The 19830-nt window shown below is 42.6% G+C and overlaps 1 protein-coding gene across 1 annotated transcript in view; it reads right to left on the bottom strand.

Annotated features, from left to right (window-relative positions):
* Positions 1–848: 848 nt before the first annotated feature.
* CHP1 (calcineurin like EF-hand protein 1) overlaps positions 849–19830 on the bottom strand; it is a 44880-nt gene continuing 25898 nt past the window's right edge. Inside the window, exons 5-7 of the mRNA XM_021695312.1 lie at positions 6554–6615; positions 2978–3100; positions 849–2816 (exon numbers count right to left, since the gene is read on the bottom strand). Coding sequence (XP_021550987.1) covers positions 2763–2816; positions 2978–3100; positions 6554–6615 — 239 coding nt within the window. The 3' untranslated portion in view covers positions 849–2762. The remainder of the gene's footprint in view (positions 2817–2977; positions 3101–6553; positions 6616–19830) is intronic.

Genomic DNA, 19830 nt, shown 5'->3' with positions numbered 1-19830 from the left:
TGTTAGAATTTGTATAGCTGATTCCAGCTATTATTACTGCTTTGAGTCCAGTGGCATGCCCCTAAACCTAAAGAGAGATATTTGCACCTTACAGACGAAGTAGTCATGGAGTCTTTTTTTTTTTTTTTTCCTTAAGTAGACTCCACACACAGCATGGAGCCCACTGTGGAGCTCAAACTCATGACCCTGAGATCAAGACCCAAGCTGAGATCAAGACTCCCCAGGTCACTGAGTCTTGAAGATGTGAAAAGCCATGTAATGATAGCTGGGTATAATGTGTCATTGAGGCTGCACATGCTTGAGGGGGTGGATGACTTAATAACAAGCAATAAACACATACCCCATTTTTAGGCCTTTTCTACATTTAAAAAGCCAGGGAGTCAAGAACAGAAATGGAATCCTACCTGGAGTGAACAGGAAGTGGCCAAGGTAAGAAACCTGTGCCCAGGGGCACTCAGTGCTGGCCCCTAGATGAATATCCCCACATCACAGGTCCAGGCAGCAGCAGAGCAAACATGCATTTGACAGCACAGACATAAACCTGAGTAAGGGAAACATGGTTTGGGATTTCAAACTTGAAGGAGGGGACTGAGCTTTATAAAATTCTTAAAAAACAGACAACGGGCGCCTGGGTAGCTCAGTCGTTAAGCGTCTGCCTTCGGCTCAGGTCATGATTCCGGGATCGGCTGAGCCCTGCATCAGGCTCCCTGCTACGTGGGAAGCCTGCTTCTCTCTCTCCCACTCCCCCTACTGTGTTCTCTCTCTCACTGTCTCTGTCAAATAAATAAATAAAATCTTTAAAAAAAAACAAAAAAAACCTTAAGACAAAACTGACCCAAGTTATTTTGTTTTAACCATAAGTATTTATTGATGGATCGAAGAATACAATTTTAATGGAACAATAAGGCACAACCGTGGATTAAAACAGTTTGCTATACAGCCAAAAGGAGGAAAAAGCCATATCTTAGGAACTTTACATATGGAAGTCAAGGAGCCTCTGAAGTACCTCTCTAACAGACAAGTGTCAGAAAATTCTTCCCTTTTGTCCATTCCCTATATTACATCACTTGATCACAAAGTCAGACTGATACTTCATCCAGAATTCCTCAGTCATTTATACTTGAGTCATCTGGCCTGGCCACTCCTGTTTCCCACTCTTCCCAATCCCTTTGCAGCATCTTGTTTTTGTTTTTAAGCAATTCCCTGCCAAAAGTATTCCAAAGCAAGGAAACAAGGCCTTCCAAAGCAAGGAAACAACCAAGCGAGCAAGCAAGGAGTCAGAGAAAATCAGCCAAGGGCAGATATATAGACAAAGAGACTCATAAAGACAGGAGGACAACAGCCTGATTCACCGAGGTCTATACTAAGCTGTATAGGCAGAGAAGTTGCTCTGGCTCATGCAAAGGCCTGTAAATGCCACCTCAGTTTGTGCCACTGGTGCCAGACTCCTTGTTTCTAAGAGATGAGTAGTGGTTTGCAAGAGGAGCTGGGAAGTCAATGTAACCAGGCAGCTTATGATAATAATACATTCAATGCTCGGGACCTCTTCTAGGAGCGGACTATGGCTTCCAGCATTAACATTTGCCAAGTGTAAAATTCGTTGAGAATTTTGTGCAAAACTTCAAGACACTGAGGACAATCTTTAAATCTCTCAGACTGGGATAAGTTAGGCACTTCCGTTAACACTGATCATCCAATTGGGAAATGTGACGTGAAACACATTCTAGGGCACGTAACACTGAGGCATAAGCCATGCTGCATAAGTTTGGGGATACACCAGGCTTTCAGAGTGCCCAGGCTCCCTGACCAAAAAGCCACGAGAAAGGCCCCAAGCACAATGTCAGGGCAGCCATTGTGGTGGTGATGGTTTCCGAAAACTAAGCAAACCTACCGGCATATGGCCCTTTTCTGAAGAGTCAACACTGTACTAACAAGAGTAGACACGTAGTTATGTGAGTTGAGAATCAGAGGCCAGAGGTAGAGCGACCTGGGCAAGCCACGTGGAAGCCTTGGCTCTACACCTCTCACCAAGGCCACCACCTTTCACCAAGAACATCTAACCAACAGCCCTTTGATGACAGAGCAGAGTGCAGGGGACCAAGAGATGACCATTCTTTTGAGAGAAGTGTTGGTTATGGAAAATCTCCTGTAGAGGCAACATCCCAGAGACCCATTTAAGAATAAAGGTAGACAGAAACCGCCAGCCTGCCCACTATCCTGCCAAGTCAGAAATACGCTTAACAGGCATAGCTTGGGGGGCCAAGTAGAAGAGAGGGGCTGAAGCTTAATGAAGAGCAGGGAGACTGAAGAACTAAGTGACAGAGAAGTAGGAAGGAAAGGACATATAAAAAAAGGACGAAGGAGCATGCCGAAGCCTGGCTGGAGGGAAGGCAGCAAGGCTGACTTCTACATCCAGTGAAAGAGCTTTGCTGGTTGGTTCTTGGCATGGATTGCCTCTCACTTTTTCAGACGGGATGGATATGTGGCCTTCAGCAGCGAACCGGGGGAGATGATATTTAGAAATGGAGATAACTGGTGAATGATACTGAACAGAAATAGACTGGGGTACCATTCTGTAATGCCCTGTTTATACACCAAAGGCAAGTTTACGTTGACAGAACATATTTGGGGTTGTCATGCAACAGCAGTAGTACTTTGGGAGAAGGGGAATGATGGGGTGGAGGTGGGGCTGGTGGACAGGAGGACTCTCAAGTTCCAGTTCGTAAATACTAGAAAGCAGGCAACAGTCTGGTCTCAGTCCTTCAGTGAAGAAATCGGATGCTCATTTTCTGTTCTACGTCCACCTTCTCCAAAACCTGGGGGGAAAAAACCCCCCCCAAACGCAATTATGGTTATGAAGGTCAAAAGAGGAGATACTGCCCCAAGTTCTTATTGGAATGTTTTTCTCCCTCCCTCCTACGTGACAGAATTTTCAAACTTTTTCAGACTTTTTCAAACCAAGAGGTGATGGACTGACCTTAACAAATTCTGTGAAAGATATGGCGCTGTCCCCATCCTGATCAGCCTCCTGGATGGTCCTGTCTGCAATGCTGCCCAGCTGCTCATCTGAGATATTTACTCCAACCATCATGCGTAGCACCTACAGGACCAAAAGCCAGGAATTACAGGAGACTTGGGGGTCAGCAGGACTCTTTTAAAGAAAAAGATTAAAGAAAAAGCCACCTCCACCCTCTTTTCCTTTGATGTCCTCAAATGTACAGACAGCAAGTGGAAACCCTTGTCTTCTCATCTAGGCCATTCTAGACAATGATATGAACAGAACTCTCTGGCAAGGTCACTGGATAGGAAGGCAAAGCTTCACTGGGGGAGAGTCAGTCCTTTGCATTTTGCTCTTTCCATTTTTTTTTTTTTTGTAAATTTTTTTATTATGTTTTTTTTTTTAAAAGATTTTATTTATTTATTTGAAAGAGAGAGAGAGACAGCGAGAGAGTGAACACAAATAAGGGGAGTGGGAGAGGGAGAAGCAGGCTTCCCGCGGAGCAGGGAGCCTGATGCGGGGCTCGATCCCAGGATCCTGAGATCATGACCTGAGCCGAGGGCAGATGCTTAACGACTGAGCCACACAGGCACCCCTTTTTATGTTATGTTAATCACCATACGTTACATCATTAGTTTTTGATGTAGTGTTCCATGATTCATTGTTTGCATATAACACCCAGTGCTCCATGCAGAATGTGCCCTCTTTAATACCCATCACCAGGCTAACCCATCCCCCCACCCCTCTCCCCTCTAGAACCCTCAGTTTGTTTCTCAGAGTCCATAGTCTCTCATGGTTCGTCTCCCCCTCCGATTTCCCCCCCTTCATTCTTCCCTTCCTGCTATCTTCTTCTTTTTCTTTTTTCTTTTTTAACATATAATGTATTATTTGTTTCAGAGGTACGGGTCTGTGATTCAACAGTCTTACACAATTCACAGTGCTCACCATAGCACATACCCTCCCCAAGGTCTATCACCCAGCCACCCCAACCCACCCACCCCCCACCACTCCAGCAACCCTCAGTTTGTTTCCTGAGATTAATGCTCTTCCCATTCTTTTTGTCTGGAACACAGATATGATGCTTTGGTGGTAGAGCAGCCATCCCAGGGACTGTGGGACGAAAGTCCTCTGTGTTATGCATGCCAGAGCAAGAATACAGAAGCCTGGTTCCTGGACATCACGTAGGTTCTGTATCAACCCAGATAATCTATCCCCAGACTTCTTGTTGCATGAGGCAAACTAGTTCCTTATTGGTTTAAGTCAGTTTGGTAGGGCTTTCTAGGAATCCCACATGAATGCAGTCCTCTCTGAAGCAGTGCATTAACCCGGCTATTCCTAAAGGACAGCCAAGAAACATAAAGATCTTTGAAGGTTTAAATACTAAACCCTTCTTTTTAGAAAAATAAGCACACTTAAGGGACTGTAGTCAAGAGAATTTAACACTGTTTCACCAAATTTGCTTCACAAACAAAAAACTCCTCCCCCCAATTCTGCTAACATCTTTAGGGTGTAAATATATATATATATATATATTTTAAAGATTTTATTTATTTATTTGAGAGAGAGAATGAGATAGAGCATGAGAGGGGGGAGGGTCAGAGGGAGAAGCAGACTCCCTGCCGAGCAGGGAGCCCGATGCAGGACTCAATCCCGGGACTCCAGGATCACGACCTGAGCCGAAGGCAGTCGCCCAACCAACTGAGCCACCCAGGCGCCCTAAGGTGTAAATATATTTTGAAAATTATTACTTTAAGCAAAATAAGCAACTGTAGTGATATGACTGTTAGTATGAAATGGGGGCCAGGGTGCTTTTGTGATGCCTCACATCACTGTAGTCAGCCACCTCTGTCTTCAGAGGTAAGAGCTGAGCTCTTCCATAGGAGAGAAAGACCTTTTGATCCAGCAGCTCACAGGCCCCACTCCTTTACATCCTTCTCCAATCTCTTGACATAGATTTTTAAAAAGTAAATTACAGGATTTTCTGAAAAGAAAAAAAGACCTGAAATACTGATTTGCATCAATACTGGTTATTTCTTTTTACAAATTGATTCTTGAAAATTGAAAGTTGTACATTTAGGGGTACAAAGATAGGCAAATGGAAGGATTAATAAAAAGAGACAATCTTGGGGTGTGTGGATGGTACAGTTGGTTAAGCTTCTGACTCTTGGTTTCAGCTCAGGTCATGATCTCAAGGTTGTGAGACGGAGATCCACCTGGGGCTCTGTGATCAGCATGGAGTCTGCTTGAGATTCTCTCTCTCCCTCTCCTTCTGCCCCTCCCCCCCACTCTCTCTCTCTCAAAACAAGAAAAATTTAAAAAGAGGCAATCCTGGCAAAAATACTGAATGGCCAAGCCATTTGCCATCTTCCTTGATTGTGTGTGGTTGACTAGACAAGTCCATCCTCAAATAGCAGCTTCTTCTGATCTCAGTCCAATTATTCTCTGAAGTGTTTTATTTTTAGAATTAGAGAACCGTATTGAGCACGTGTGCTCTGTGGGGAGAGGAGTGGTGTTGTCTGAAGAATCACTCATCCAGTCTGTTAACGAGGACAAGAGGGTCTAGAAGTGGCTTGATCCAGGTCCCAGCAACCAGTGGCCCTCACTGTCTGCCACGCCTCTGTGCCCAGTCAGCACTCCACAGAGCCACTCAGGGTTCCAGTTGGAAGTTCATTAGCAAATAGGACTTTTATTATTACTACCTTTTTTTTTTTAAGATTTATTTATTTGAGAGAGAAAAAGAGAGAGAGGGAGCACAAGTAGGGGGAGTGGGAGAGGGAGAAGCAGGCTTCCCGTGGAGCAGGGAGCCCCACGCGGGGCTCGATCCCAGGACCCTGGGATCATGAACTGAGCCAAAGGCAGACGCTTAACGACTGAGCCACCCAGGTGCCCCCTACTTTACTTTTTAGGTGTTATCTTGAAATAGACAAATCTCCCCCAGAAAGTCCTGAATGTATTAGCTTCCTAGAGTCCTCCAGAATCATAAATATTAAAGAAAAGAAAAAAGGAGAACTTTCTCCCCTCTGAACTTGTATTTAAGGAAGTGAGGAAGACAAGAGGAAGGCAATGCTAAGAGGATGAAATGCTAGTCACTGCTAGTAGGAGGACAGGGAATTGTCCTCAGGAGCAACAAAGGACAGTGAGCACTTGGCTCTGTACACCGGCCCAGCAAGAGTTCCATGACTCCTACATCAAGCCCAAGGACAGGCGGGACAGCAGCATTCACCTAAGTGTCATCAGAATATACTGGATATCAATAAGCTGATATAACAATAATGGAACTATCTGACTTAGACCATCTTGCATAGTTTAGCTCTGCCAGTCAGCACCTAAAAGACATTAAACTGGCTTTTAAATAGCAGAGACATCTGTCTTTGAGAACTCAATGAGCCATTTCACGTTCCCGCAGGGTCATCCGGCTCTGCCTTATATCTAAAACGGTACTCTGCACAGGCAGGTGTTAAATAAACACTTGCTGAAAGAACAGTTCCCGCCCAAAAGGACAAGCAGACAGAGCCCAAACAAGTTGTCCACATGCACGGCAGCTGTCACACATACCTGTAACAGCTCATCACGGGAAATCTTGTCATCTTTATCCAAGTCATAGAGTCGAAAAGCAACTGGTAGGGGAAAACGAGAAGTTACTGGAAATTAGCAGTGTTTTGCCCCTTCTCAAGGAAGTAAATACATAAAGAACACCAGACAGGAAACTGACAACAAGTAGTTTCTCAACAGCAACTGACATGACCTCTAGAGCTTTTAAAGACATTATAACATTTAAGAAATTGAAATGCATCTCATAATTGATGACATCTTAACCCTGATAAAATAGGGCCCCTCTTCAGGCAAATCAGAAAACTTAATAAAAAGAAACAACTGGATGTTCTTTTTCTTACCTTAGAATGTTTAAAAACAAAAAAACAAAAAAACAAATCTGTAAGTGGTTCTGGACATGAGGTCATCTCACAAAACCCACCAAGTCTACTGTGCACCACTCAGAGGGAGCCAGGAACAGGAGCCATGCAGGCGAAGGAGCTGACTACACAAAGTATTGCTTGGGGAAAATGGCTTTTTGGCAAATTTCTGCCAAATTTCAAGTAATTGTCTTCTATCTTGGAACACTGAAAGTACAGAACTGCACTTTTTTTTTTTTTAAATCTTTTATTTTTTAAGAACTTCACTTTTAAATAAAAATGCCAAGAATTTGATGGTCTCCTGGCTTTACCATGTTCCTCTCCCTTAAATATATATGTAAGTCTTCTGGAAACTAGGATAAATGAGAGAATTCAGAAGAGCAAAAATCATTCAGACAGGGCCACATTGCTGAAGAGCTACCAGGTGAGGTGTCATACCATTGGATGATTTTACTGGCAACTGTGAGAAATCGTCACACTGAGGAAGTGACTGCTTTGTAATTATAGTTGAATGAAGTGTGGTTTTGAGGCTCTGAATCACAGTATGCTACTAAGGTTTTTGGGTTTTGGTATGGTGCTGTGAATACTAAAAGGCCAAAATCCACTGTTCTAGTTATTAAGATACAGATTTAGATCTTGTCCTCTGCAGGTCATGATCTAGTAGAGGAGAGTAACATACCTCTCACTTTAATACATATGCAATGTTATCATACATATGAAATGCTAGGGAACAAAAAGTATGGCAGTTATGCCTTTCTGGTTCAAGTAACATTTAAACATGGTCCTGAAAGACAGACAAATCTGATGATGGGTGGGATTCTAGGCAGAGCTCATACTAGGCACAAAAGCATTAGAACATGGATGAATATCTCAGTGTTGAAACAACCCCTTCCCCTGCCAAAAAGGAGTCCACTAAAAGTTGAAGTAAAAATTTTAGAAAAATTTAACTTACTTGTTGTAAGGTACATATTAGAATTCTAGAGGGGGAGGGCTCCTGGGTGGCTCAGTTGGTTAAGCGACTGCCTTCAGCTCAGGTCATGATCCTGGAGTCCTGGGATCGAGTCCCACATCGGGCTCCCTGCTTGGCAGGGAGTCTGCTTCTCCCTCTGACCCTCCTCCCTCTCATGCTCTCTGCCTCTCGTTCTCTCTCGCGCAAATAAATAAAAATCTTAAAAAAAAAAAAAAAAAAAGAATTCTAGAGGGGGAGGGGCACCTGGCTGGCTCAGTTGGTATAGCATGTGACTCTTGATCTTGGGGTTGTGAGTTCAAGTCCCACATTGGGTGCAGACATTATTTAAATAAATAAACTTAAAAAAATTCTAGAGGGGGGAACGACTGGGAGACTTTCTCTAATGTTTGTTTTCTTCAATTTGGTTAGTTGACTAACTTTATCAAATTTGAGAATTTACATGCTTAGGAGGTTTAGATTGCAAAGGAAAGAAGATAAGGATCATTACTATTCCTAAAGGAATATATGTTTATTTTATTTTAAGATTTTATTTATTTATTTGAAAGAGAGAGAGAGCGAGCCCAAGCAGGGAAGACGGGCAGAGGGAGAGGGAGAAGCAGATTCCCCGCTGAGCAGGGAGCCTGATGTGGGGCTCGATTCCAGGACCTGAAGATCATGACCTAAGCCAAAGGCAGATACTTCACCGACTGAGCCACCCAGGCACCCTAGTAATACCTAGAGTGAACACACAGACACACACATACCTGTATATGTTGTCAAGTTTAAAATACATAAAATGTGTTATCTACTAAGCACTCTTCAGGATGATTTCGGAATGGAAATCTGTTTGCTATATAACCCATAAACATCTGTTTCTGAATTTTTTTATTTAAACAACCATTTATTTTCATTTTTTTTAAAGTAACCTCCACGCCCAATGTGGGACTCGAACTCATGGCCCCCAGATCAAGAGTCACACGCTCTACTGACTGAGCCAGCCAGGCGCCCCTGTTTCTGAATTTTTTAATCAGGTAACTATTATAAACACATCTCCTTCTGCCAAGGTATTTACAGAAGCCTGAACTGCTAATTTTTTTTTTAAAGATTTATGTATTTATTTTAGGGAGAGAGAGAAATCCTTAAGCAGACTCCCTGCTGAGCGTAGAGCCTGACACAGGGCTTGATCCCAGGACCCTGAGATCATGACCTGAGGTGAAATTAAGTCAGATGCTTAACCGACTGAGCCACCTAGGAGCCCCTGAAACAGTTAATTCTTAAAACTCAGCTGCCAAGGACTGAATGTTTGTATCCCCCCAAAATTCCTATTTTGGAACTCTCAATCCCCAATGTGATGCTCTTAGGAGGTGAGGCCTTTGGGAGGTAATTAGGTTTGGATCAGGTCCTGAGGGTGGGGTCCTCATGATAGAATTAATGCCCTTATAAAAAGAGGAGACAAGGGGGCGCCTGGGTGGCTCAGTCATTAAGTGTCTGCCTTCGGCTCAGGTCATGATCTCAGGGTCCTGGGGTCGAGCCCTGCATCAGGCTCCCTGCTCAGCAGGAAGCCTGCTTCTCCCTCTCCCACTCCCTCTGCTTGTGTTCCCTCCCTCGCTGTGTCTCTCTGTCAAATAAATAAATAAATAAAAATCTTTAAAAAAAAAAAAAAAGAGGAGACAGGAAATTTCTCCTCCTCTCTGTCTCTACCTCCCTCCCCATATGAGGATACAGTAAGAAAAAGGGGGCTCTTCTGGGTGCAGCAGGAGGACCCTCACCAAGAACCTGACTGTGCTGGCACCCTGTTCTCAGACTTCCAGGCTCCAGAAATGTGAGAAACATCTGTTGTTTAAGCCACCCAGTCTATGGTGAGCAGAGGAAGATATCAGCAGAAAGGTAAATACAGAGATTACCTGATAGGACCTTTGAAGAAAAACCGCAGCATTAGTAGTTGTTTCTTAACTGACCTGGATTCCTATCAGGCAGTTCTGGCCCTGAACCAGCAAAAACATTTTCCCCAAGATAAACGAATGGTCAAATGCATAAATGACTGAGCCATTTTGTTAACATTTCTCTCTTTACTCCTCATCTCTCTTTTATCTCCCCATTCTTGGTCCTATGATTTGGACTCTCCCAATCCAGAGCTATCTTCTTGCATCTCTGGTTCCATGGCTTTAATTAAATGCTTTCCAGTGCTTGTGATTCCCAAATGTGATCTGCTTGTGATTCCCTCTGCTCTGAGCTCCTGACACTGATGTCAAAGCAATATGGTACACTGGTTAAGACTCTGGCTCTGCTGAATTCTGGCTCTGGGGGTTACGGGCTATGTGAACGTGAACAAGTTACTTGAACTCTCGGTGCCTCAGTGGCCCAAAAGGGGTAAACAAAATGAGGGTAACAGAATCCAACTCACAGGGTTGTAATGACTGAAGGAATTACACACAAAGGGCACTTTATTTTTTTTTTTAAGATTTTATTTATTTATTTGAGAGAGAGAGAATGAGAGAGAGCGAGCATGAGGGGGGGGAGGGTCAGAGGGAGAAGCAGACTCCCTGCTGGGCAGGGAACCTGATGTGGGACTTGATCCTGGCACTCCATGATCATGACCTGAGCTGAGGGCAGTCATTTAACCAACTGAGCCACCCACGTGCCCACAAAGGGCACTTTAAAGAGTGCTGCGCACACAGTAGGAGCTCAATAAATATCACCTACCTTCTGTTACCTCCCTCCCCTCTTTTCACACCACTCACCTCTTTCTTGGTAATGCTCTGTTCTCTGAACATTCCAAGTACTCATTTACCCTGGTTGTTCCTGTGCCCAGAGCTCTCTTCTGTTCTTTGCATGGCTGGCTCATTCTTAGCTCAGAGAGGCTTTCTTTCACTCACAACTCCTTCTAATGCAGTGCCACCCCTAACCACTTTCTCACCTCACCTTATCCTTTTCCTTCACAAGACTTGCCACAATCATAAAGTTTTTCTTCAACTGTCATTTCTTTTTCTTCTTGTTTTTTTTTTTAAGTAGGCTCCACGGCCAGAGTGGAGCCCAACCCGGCTTGAACTCATGACCCTGAGATCTAGACCTGAGCTGAGATCAAGAGTTGGACACTTAACCGACTGAGCCACCCAGGCACCCCCATCTGTCATTTTCCATGTAGTCTGTTTCTCTTATTAGATCGTAAGCTCTATGAAAGCAAAGACCTTATCTGATTTATGCATCATTGTATCATGGGACTAAATTAGTGCCTGGCATACAGTAGTTGCTCAAACATTTGCTTAATGAAAGACCAAATGAATGATCTCAGTCAAATCTTTACCTTTTGATCACTGATTCTTCTTTAAAAAAAAGGGGGGGGTAAAATTTACCATTTTGACTCTTTTACAATGTACAAAGTACTTTCACGTGGTTGTATAACCACCACCACCAACCATCTCCAGAACTTTTTCATCTTCCCCATGAAACTCTGACCCACTAAACAGTAATTCCCCATTTCCCCCTATCTCTAGTCCCTGACAACTTTCTATGAATTTGGGCTACTCTAGGAACCTCATATAAGAAGAATCAAACAATATTTATCCTTTTGTCTGACTTACTATTTTTTTTAGTATCATCCATGTGCATGTAGCAGAATCTCCTTCTTTGAGGTCAAATAATGTTCTACACTGTATGTATATAACGCATTTTGGGTATCCTTTCATCTTTCAATGGACATTTGCGTTGCCTCTACCTCTTTGCTGTTGTGAATATGCTGTTCACTGTTTCTTCTTGGCTACTCTCCCTAACTCCACTTTACAATATTCCTCATCCTCCAAATAAAAGAGCTTCATGCAGACTCCTTATTTCCTGCATCACTCATTATGTGTTATAAAAAACTTCAGGGGCGCCTGGGTGGCTCAGCTGGTTAAGGATCTGCCTTCGGCTCAGGTCGTGGTCGTGGGATCCTGGTGCGCATGGGGGTGGGGGTGGGTAGTCCCTGCTCAGCACGGAGTCTACTTCTCCCTCTGCCCCTCTCTCCTCTTCCTGCTCATGCTCTCGCTCTCTCTCTCAAATAAATTAAAAAAAAAAAATTTTTTTTTTAATAATGAAGAGGGTTGGTTTTTTTTTAAAGATTTTATTTGACAGAGACAGAGACAGTGAGAGAGGGAACACAAGCAGGGGGAGTGGCAGAGGGAGAAGCAGGCTCTCCACAGAGCAGGGAGCCCGATGCGGGGCTCGATCCCAGGACCCTGGGATCATGACCTGAGCTGAAGGCAGACGCTTAACGACTGAGCCACCCAGGCGCCCCTCAAATAAATAAAAAATCTTAAAAAAAACTTCTATCATTTAAGAAGACAATTAGAACATCAACAGGGAAGCTTATAGACTTCTCCCTTACCACACCTTGAACCACCGTAAGGTGCGTGGTACCTTTCATATAAGACATTATAACCTTACTGATCCGAAGCGGAGAGCAATTAGGAACCATTCCTTGGAGACAAACAGATCAGTAGTACCATGTGTGCTTGGGCCTGTGCCTACAGAGGTACAGTTCAGCCCTGGTGGCTGCCCTTAACACTTTCACTGCAGCATGAAAAAGAAATAGGATCAAGTGTGCTCTCAGAGTTCCTATTCTATGTAAAAGATGGTTCATAATCAAATTTGGTTCTAGAAACTCATATTTTTTTTTTTTTAAGATTTTATTTATTTATTTAATTGACAGAGAGAGAGACACACAGTGAGAGAGGGAACACAAGCAGGGGGAGTGGGAGAGGGAGAAGCAGGCTTCCCGCCGAGTGGGGAACCCGATGTGGGGCTCGATCCCAGGACCCTGGGATCATGACCTGAGCCGAAGGCAGTCGCTTAACCAACTGAGCCACCCAGGTGCCCCTAGAAACTCATATTTTTAAGCAGATAAATGTGGAAGGTAAATGTATTTTAGTGGCAAATATGTTGTTAGATGTACATGTTCAGTTGCTCTTAATCTACACCAAAAGGTGCTGTCTTGTTGCTTCTTTAGCTCTGTGGGAAATTCAGAGAAAACCAACAAACAGAAGTAGACATACAAGACTCCTCCTGTAGCTTTGGTTTCATCGATCTAATCACACGAACGTGATCCCAACAGATAGACTGCAACAGAATTCTAATTGGTTTTCAGCTCTCTGTAACAGTTGGTCTGAGAGCCAAGACTAAAGTAATGGAAAAACTATGTATAACGTGCACAGTACTTTGCTATTATTCTATCTCATTCTAAAGTTTGCCATTTCTGGGGATGCCTGGCTGGCTCATTTGATAGAGCATGTAACTCTGGATCTCAGGGTTATGAGTTCAAGCCCCACACTGGGTGTAGAGCCTACTAAAGAAAAGAAAAGAAAAGAAAGGGAAGGGAAAGGAAAGGGAAGGAAAAGGAAAGGGAAAGGGAAGAAGGAAGGAAAGTTAGTTCACCATTTCTGTGGCATTCAAACCTTCTTCCTTCCTAACAGACTCTCATCCACAGCTGTCTGTCTCTGTCCCATCAGATGTGAACAGGGAAACAACACAGCCTAGTTGCTGATGAAAGCCATCATGTGACCACAAGGAGTCAGGCCTCTGGATGAAGCACATCCTAAGGATGGCAGAGCAGAGCAACAGAAAAAAACCAAAATTAACTCTGACACTTGCCTCACCTGATTTGTAAAGTGAGATAAAATACTTTCTTATTGTTGAATCCAGATGAGTCAGCTAGAGGAATCCTAACTGATACACCAAGTAACTACCAAATCTGTTTGGAATGTTTTCGTCAAGGTCAGTGTGAATTAATGTACTTAGACCATAGCAATTTACAAAGGAAATGAACTACAAAGAAAAGACTAATCCAATCCATGTGTTGCATAAAATATCTGGATCAAGCCATGGGAATACAAAGCTAAAGAAATATAATTTTTTTTTCTTTTCTTACTATTAACTGCTTGCTGATTTGAAAGGTATATAATGCAGAAATTTTAAAAAACCACAAGGGGTTCAATTTGTTTTACCTACTAGTTTTCCTTTTTTTCTATTGGGGTAAAATACACATAGAATTTACCATCTTAACCATTTTTTTTTTTTTTAAGATTTTATTTATTTATTTGACAGAGACAGAGCGAGAGAGGAACACAAGCAGGGGAAGTGGGAGAGGGAGAAGCAGGCTTCCCGCGAAACAGGGAGCCCGATGTGGGGCTCGATCCCAGGACCCTGGGATCATGACCTGAGCCAAAGGCAGACGCTTAACAACTGAGCCACCCAGGCGCCCCCCATCTTAACCATTTTTAAGTGTACAGTTCAGTGGCAATAAATACATTGACATTGTTATACTACCATCACCACCATCCATCCTTAGAACTCTCTTCATCTTGTAAAACTGAATCTCTATACCTATTAAATAATAACTCCCCATTCTCCTCTCCCCCTATCCCTGGCAATCACCATTATATATTCTGTTGATTTTGACTACCTCTAAGTACCCATATCAGTGGAATGAATCATACACTATTTGTCTTTTTGTGACTGGCATCATGTCCTCAAGGTTCATCCGTATTGTAGAATATTGCAATTTCCTTCCTTTTTAAGGCTAAATAATATTCCATTCAATGTATATAGCACATTTTTGCTTATCCACTCATTTATGGATGGACGCTTGAATTGCTTTCTCATTTTAGCTATTATGAATAACACTGCTAAGAATGTGGCTATAGCAAATCTCTTCAAGACCCTGCTTTCAATTCTTTTGGAAACATACAGAGAAGTGGAAGTCTGAGTCATGGTAGTTCCATTATTAATTTATGAGGAACCACCATACTGTTTTCCACAGTGGTTATACCACTTTGCATTCCCACCAACAATGCACGAGGGTTCCAATTTCCCTACATCCTTAACAACACTTGTTATTTTGTTTTTGTTTTTTTAAAGATTTTATTTATTTACTTGAGAGAGAGAAAGTGAGACACAGAGCACAAGCGGAGGGAGAGGGGCCAAGGGAGAGGGAGAAGGAGACTTCCTGCTGAGCAGGGGGCCTGACACAGGCTCGATCCCAGAACCCTGAGGTCATGACTCCAGCCAGACAGATGCCCAACCGACTAAGCCACCCAGGCGCCCTTATTTTCCGTTTGTTTTTTTATAGTAGCCATCATAATGGGTGTAGGGTAGTATCTCGTTTTAGTTTTGATTTGCATTTCCCTAATAATTACTGACGTTCAGCACCTTTTCATGTGCTTGTGGGCCATCCGTATGTTTTCTCTGGAAAAATGTCTATTCAAGTCCCTTGCCCATTTCTGAATTGGGTTGTTTTTGTTGTTTTAGGAGTTCTCTATATATTCTGGGTATTAAGCCCTTATCAGATATATGATCCGCCAATATTTTCTCCCATTCTGTGGGTTGTCTTTGTACTTTGTATTGTCTTTTGAAACAAGAACACATTTTATTTTCATGAAGTCCAACTGCTTGATTTTTAATTATGTCACCTGTGCCTTTGGTGTCACAGCTAAGAAATCACTGCCAAATGCAATGTCACGAAGGTTTTGTCCTATGTTTTGTTCTAAGAGTATTATTGTTTTAGGCCTTACATTTAGGTCCTTGATCCATTTTGAATTAGTCTGTGTCTATAGTGTTAGGTCATGGTCCGAATTAACTCTTTTGCATCTGGATATCCAGTTTTCTCAGCACCATTTGTTAAAAAGGCTGTCTGTTCTCTTTCTATTGAATAGTCTTGGCACTCTTGTCAAAAATCAACTGATCCGGGACTCTTGGGTGGATCAGTTGGTTAAGTGTCTGCCTTCAGCTCAGCTCATGACCGCAGGGTCCTAGGATCAAGCCCTGTATAGGGTTCCCTGCTCAGTGGGGAGTCTGCTTCTCCCTCTCTGTCTGCCCTAACCCCCACCCCCGCTGTGTTCTGTCTCAAATAAATGAAAAATAAATAAAATCTTAAAAAAAAAAAAGCATTCTACTAGATGTCCTTTTCTTCTTGACCAGGAATTACCTGTAATTCATATGTAAATATCTCGTTAAAAAAATTCTTCCAGGGGCCCCTGGGTGGCTCAGTGGAACAGCATCTGACTCTTGATTTTGGCTCAGGTCATGATCTCGGGGTCGTGGGATTGAGCCCCTTTCCAGGCTCCACAGAGCCTGAGTATGGAGTCTGTTTGTCCTTTTCCCTTTGCTCTTCCCCCTGCTTGCGCGTGTGCTCACTCTCTCTCTCTAAAATAATTAAAATCTGGGACGTCTGGGTGGCTCAGTCAGTTAAGGCACTGCCTTCGGCTCAGGTCATGATTCCAAGGTTCTGGAATCGAGTCCTGCATCAGGCTCCTTGCTCAGCTTCTCCCTCTAGGCCTGCTGTTCCCCCTGCTTCCTCAGTCTCTCGGTCTCTGACAAATAAATAAAATCTTTAAAATAAATAAACTAATTAAAATCTTTAAAAAAAAAATCTTCCTTCTGGGGCACCTGGGGGACTCAGTCCATTAAGCACCTGACTCTTGATTTTGGCTCAGGTCATGATCTCAGGGTCGTGAGATGGAGCCCTGAGTAGAGCTGTGTGCGTCTCGGGTAGTCTGCTTCTCTCCCTCTCCCTCTGCCCCTCCCCGCAACTCGTGTACATGCGTGCACTCTCTCTAAAATAACTAAATAAAATCTTTAAAGAAAATGGTTAAGATGAAAAATTTTAGGGCAACTCTCTCGGGTCCCCTCCCTCTTTGGGAGCTTTGTACTATCACTCCATAAACTTTGCTTTGCTGCCCACCAAAAATTTTTTTAAAAAAGATAAGTTTTATGTTATGTGTTTTTTACTATAATAAAAAAAAAAAGTCTTCCTTATGATAATGATTTATGGTTTGCAGTGCCTCAAACTTCCAGGTACTTTCTTATAAATGTGCTTTTGTCTATCTCTGGGATCCAAAATCAAATATGGTTCCTAAAATGTATTCTCTTTAGCATAGAGTGGGATTACCATTATTCTCATTCTAAAGGATACATTTCTGTTCCTGTGGCCTGATATTACATGACCCTGAGGTGACGGTAAAGGTGCTGCAAGCCAGGCAGTCATGGTGTACAGTGGGTGCATCTTAGATTTATCCCTTAGGTCTCGTTCAAACATGGACCCAAATGCAGCACTCTAGTATATCCCTTACAGCATTCATTTTATTAGATTTAGTCCAACTCTTTGCAGCCTATCATTATCTCTTTTGGTTCTGATTCTGTGGTGTCTTGTATTCACTATGCCTCCAAGTTTACAGTCAGAACTTGATATATTTACTTATTACAGCTTCAACGAAAGCCACTGATGAAAAGAAAAACAAAAAGCTAAAGGAGCCCCGCAACATACCACTGGGAACCTCTGTCTGGTCTAACACAAATTCATACCTTTTGGGTGTTCTAACCTACTGCTCCATTGTATACAACAAGATACTGACAAAGACGTTATTAAATGTTTTTCTGAAAACTATTTTATGTCAACAAATGCCATGAAAGAAATATGCAAAGAGAAGCACATGAATGTATTTCTCTATTGCTTTCTCCAATGTACTGTTGGCCGTTTTTTGGTTTACTTTTTATTTTGGAGTAGAGATTCACAGGAAGTTACCAAAAAAAATACATAGGAAGGTCCCATATACCCCTCACCAGTCTTCCCTGGTGGTTAATATCTTGCATAACTGTAATATACCATCAAAATCAGGAAATCGACAGTGGTACAATTCAAAGCTTATTCAGATTTCACTGTGTGTTTCTGTGTAAGCACACACGTGTGTGTATAGTTCTAAGCAATTTTACCACCTATGTAGTTTTGTGTCACCACCACCACGTTCAAGATACAGAGCTGTTTGAAACAGACTCATAAATACAGAGAACAAAATCGTGGCTGTCAGAAGGGAGATGGGTGAAATGAGCAAAACAGGTGAAGGGGATCAAGAAGAACTTCTAGTTATAAAATAAATTATTCACAGGGATGCAAGGATGTAAAGTACAGCACAGGGAAAATGATCAGTAATAACTGTAATAACTTTGTATGGTGATGGATGGTAACTACACTTACATGGTGAGCATTTCATAATGTATATAAATGTCAAATAGCTATGTGGTACACCTAGAACTACTATATTGTATGTCAACTATACTTCAATAATAATAATAATAATAATGATAATAATTAAAAAAAGATACAGAGCTGTTCCACAGCCTCCAATGTTACATCCTGTTATTTAATAAATAATTGGGATGCCTGGGTGGCTCAGTTGGTTAAGCGTCCAACTCTTGGTTTCGGCTCAGGTGATGACTCTGGGTCCTGAGATGGGACCCCGCATCAGGTTCTGCACTTAGTAGGGAGCCTGTTTGGGGATTCTCTCCCTCTGCCCCTCCCCCTGCTTGTGGGCACATGCATGCGTGCACACACACTCTCTCTCTCTCTCTCAAATAAATAAATAAATCTTTAAATAAAATAAGTAACAAAGAAGCACATCTATTACTCTCACAAAGTTGCATTAATACTTTGGCAATTGGGGCACCTGGGTGGCTCAGTTGGTTAAGCGACTGCCTTCGGCTCAGGTCACGATCCCCGAGACCCAGGATCAAGTCCTGCATCGGGCTCTCTGCTCGGTGGGGAGTCTGCTCCTCCCTCTGACCCATTCCCCTCTCATGCTCTCTCTCACACTCTCAAATAAATAAATAAATAAATAAAATCTTAAAAAAAAAAATACTTTGGCAATTGTATTTTGATATAATTGGTTTCCTTTATAATCCTATGTATTTGATTTTATGCTTTCAAAGTATTCTGAGGGGCGCCTGGGTGGCTGTCGTTAAGCATCTGCCTTCGGCTCAGGTCATGGTCCCAGGGTCCTGGGATCGAGCCCCGCATCGGGCTCCCTGCTCAGTGGGAGGCCTGCTTCTCCCTTTCCCTCTCCCCCTGCTTGTGTTCCCTCTCTTGCTCTCTCTCTGTCAAATAAATAAATTAAAAAAAAAAAAAAAAGGATTCTGAGATGGGGTCAGTAGGATTCACTAGACTGCCAAAGGAATTCATGACTTAAAACAAGTAGAGGGCGCCTGGATGGCTCAGTTGGTTGAGCGACTGCCTTCGGCTCAGGTCATGATCCTGGAGTCCCGGGATCGAGTCCCGCATCAGGCTCCCTGCTCAGCAGGGAGTCTGCTTCTCCCTCTGACCCTCACCCCTCTCATGCTCTCTCTCTCTATCTCATTCTCTCTCTCAAATAAATAAAAAATCTTAAAAAAAAAAACAAGTAGAGTCCCCCCTACCCTCAAAAGTAGAGCCCATGCTAGAGAAGGAATTCAGGTAACAGGTATGATTTGGTCTGATGACCTTTAAAGTCTCCTCTAATCCTGGATTAGAAAAGCAAGCATAGTTTCATTCTGTGCTTTCATAACAGCACAGAACGTCTCTTAATGGTCTTCTCCTTAACCAACTCACTTGATTCACCGATTCTCTCCCTCCCTTTGCAAATCGTTCCAACTGATGTGGTGGCACGCTGTGTACTCGTAGCTAATGGGCAACACCTAAGTGTCTACTCCACCAGCTGCATTGGATGTTCACCAAGAGTCAGGTGTATACACTGCCCTACAAGCTATTTGTATTGTTAATAAGAACTATATATAATTAATAAACAGTGAAACATGTATGTGAAAACAAAGTTACTGTTTCGTGAAATTTAGATCGATTACTTCTGAAAGACTCAAAATTAAGTTACTGGAAAAAGAAAACAAACACCTGCTGCTAACATAAAGTGTGGCAGAATAAGTGTAAGAGATTGAGGAAAAATGTAAACAACAGAAAGATTCTATTTTTGGAATGCTTTACGAGTATCTTTAAGCTCTTTTTCCACTTAAAAGAAACTGCAACCAGAAACCTCAGATTATACATTATAAATGTGCTCTGTATAAAAAGTTACACGACTCCCATCAGCAGACTTTTATGAAAACAAATAAAACCCAAAAACTCTTAGTCCCACACCAAAAGATTGGACAGTGAATGTGTTTTTAAATATTTTAAGGTA

The sequence above is a fragment of the Neomonachus schauinslandi genome, chromosome 9 (assembly GCF_002201575.2).
Source record: "Neomonachus schauinslandi chromosome 9, ASM220157v2, whole genome shotgun sequence".
NCBI lineage: Eukaryota > Metazoa > Chordata > Mammalia > Carnivora > Phocidae > Neomonachus > Neomonachus schauinslandi.
This window is presented reverse-complemented; position numbering and strand designations above follow the sequence as displayed.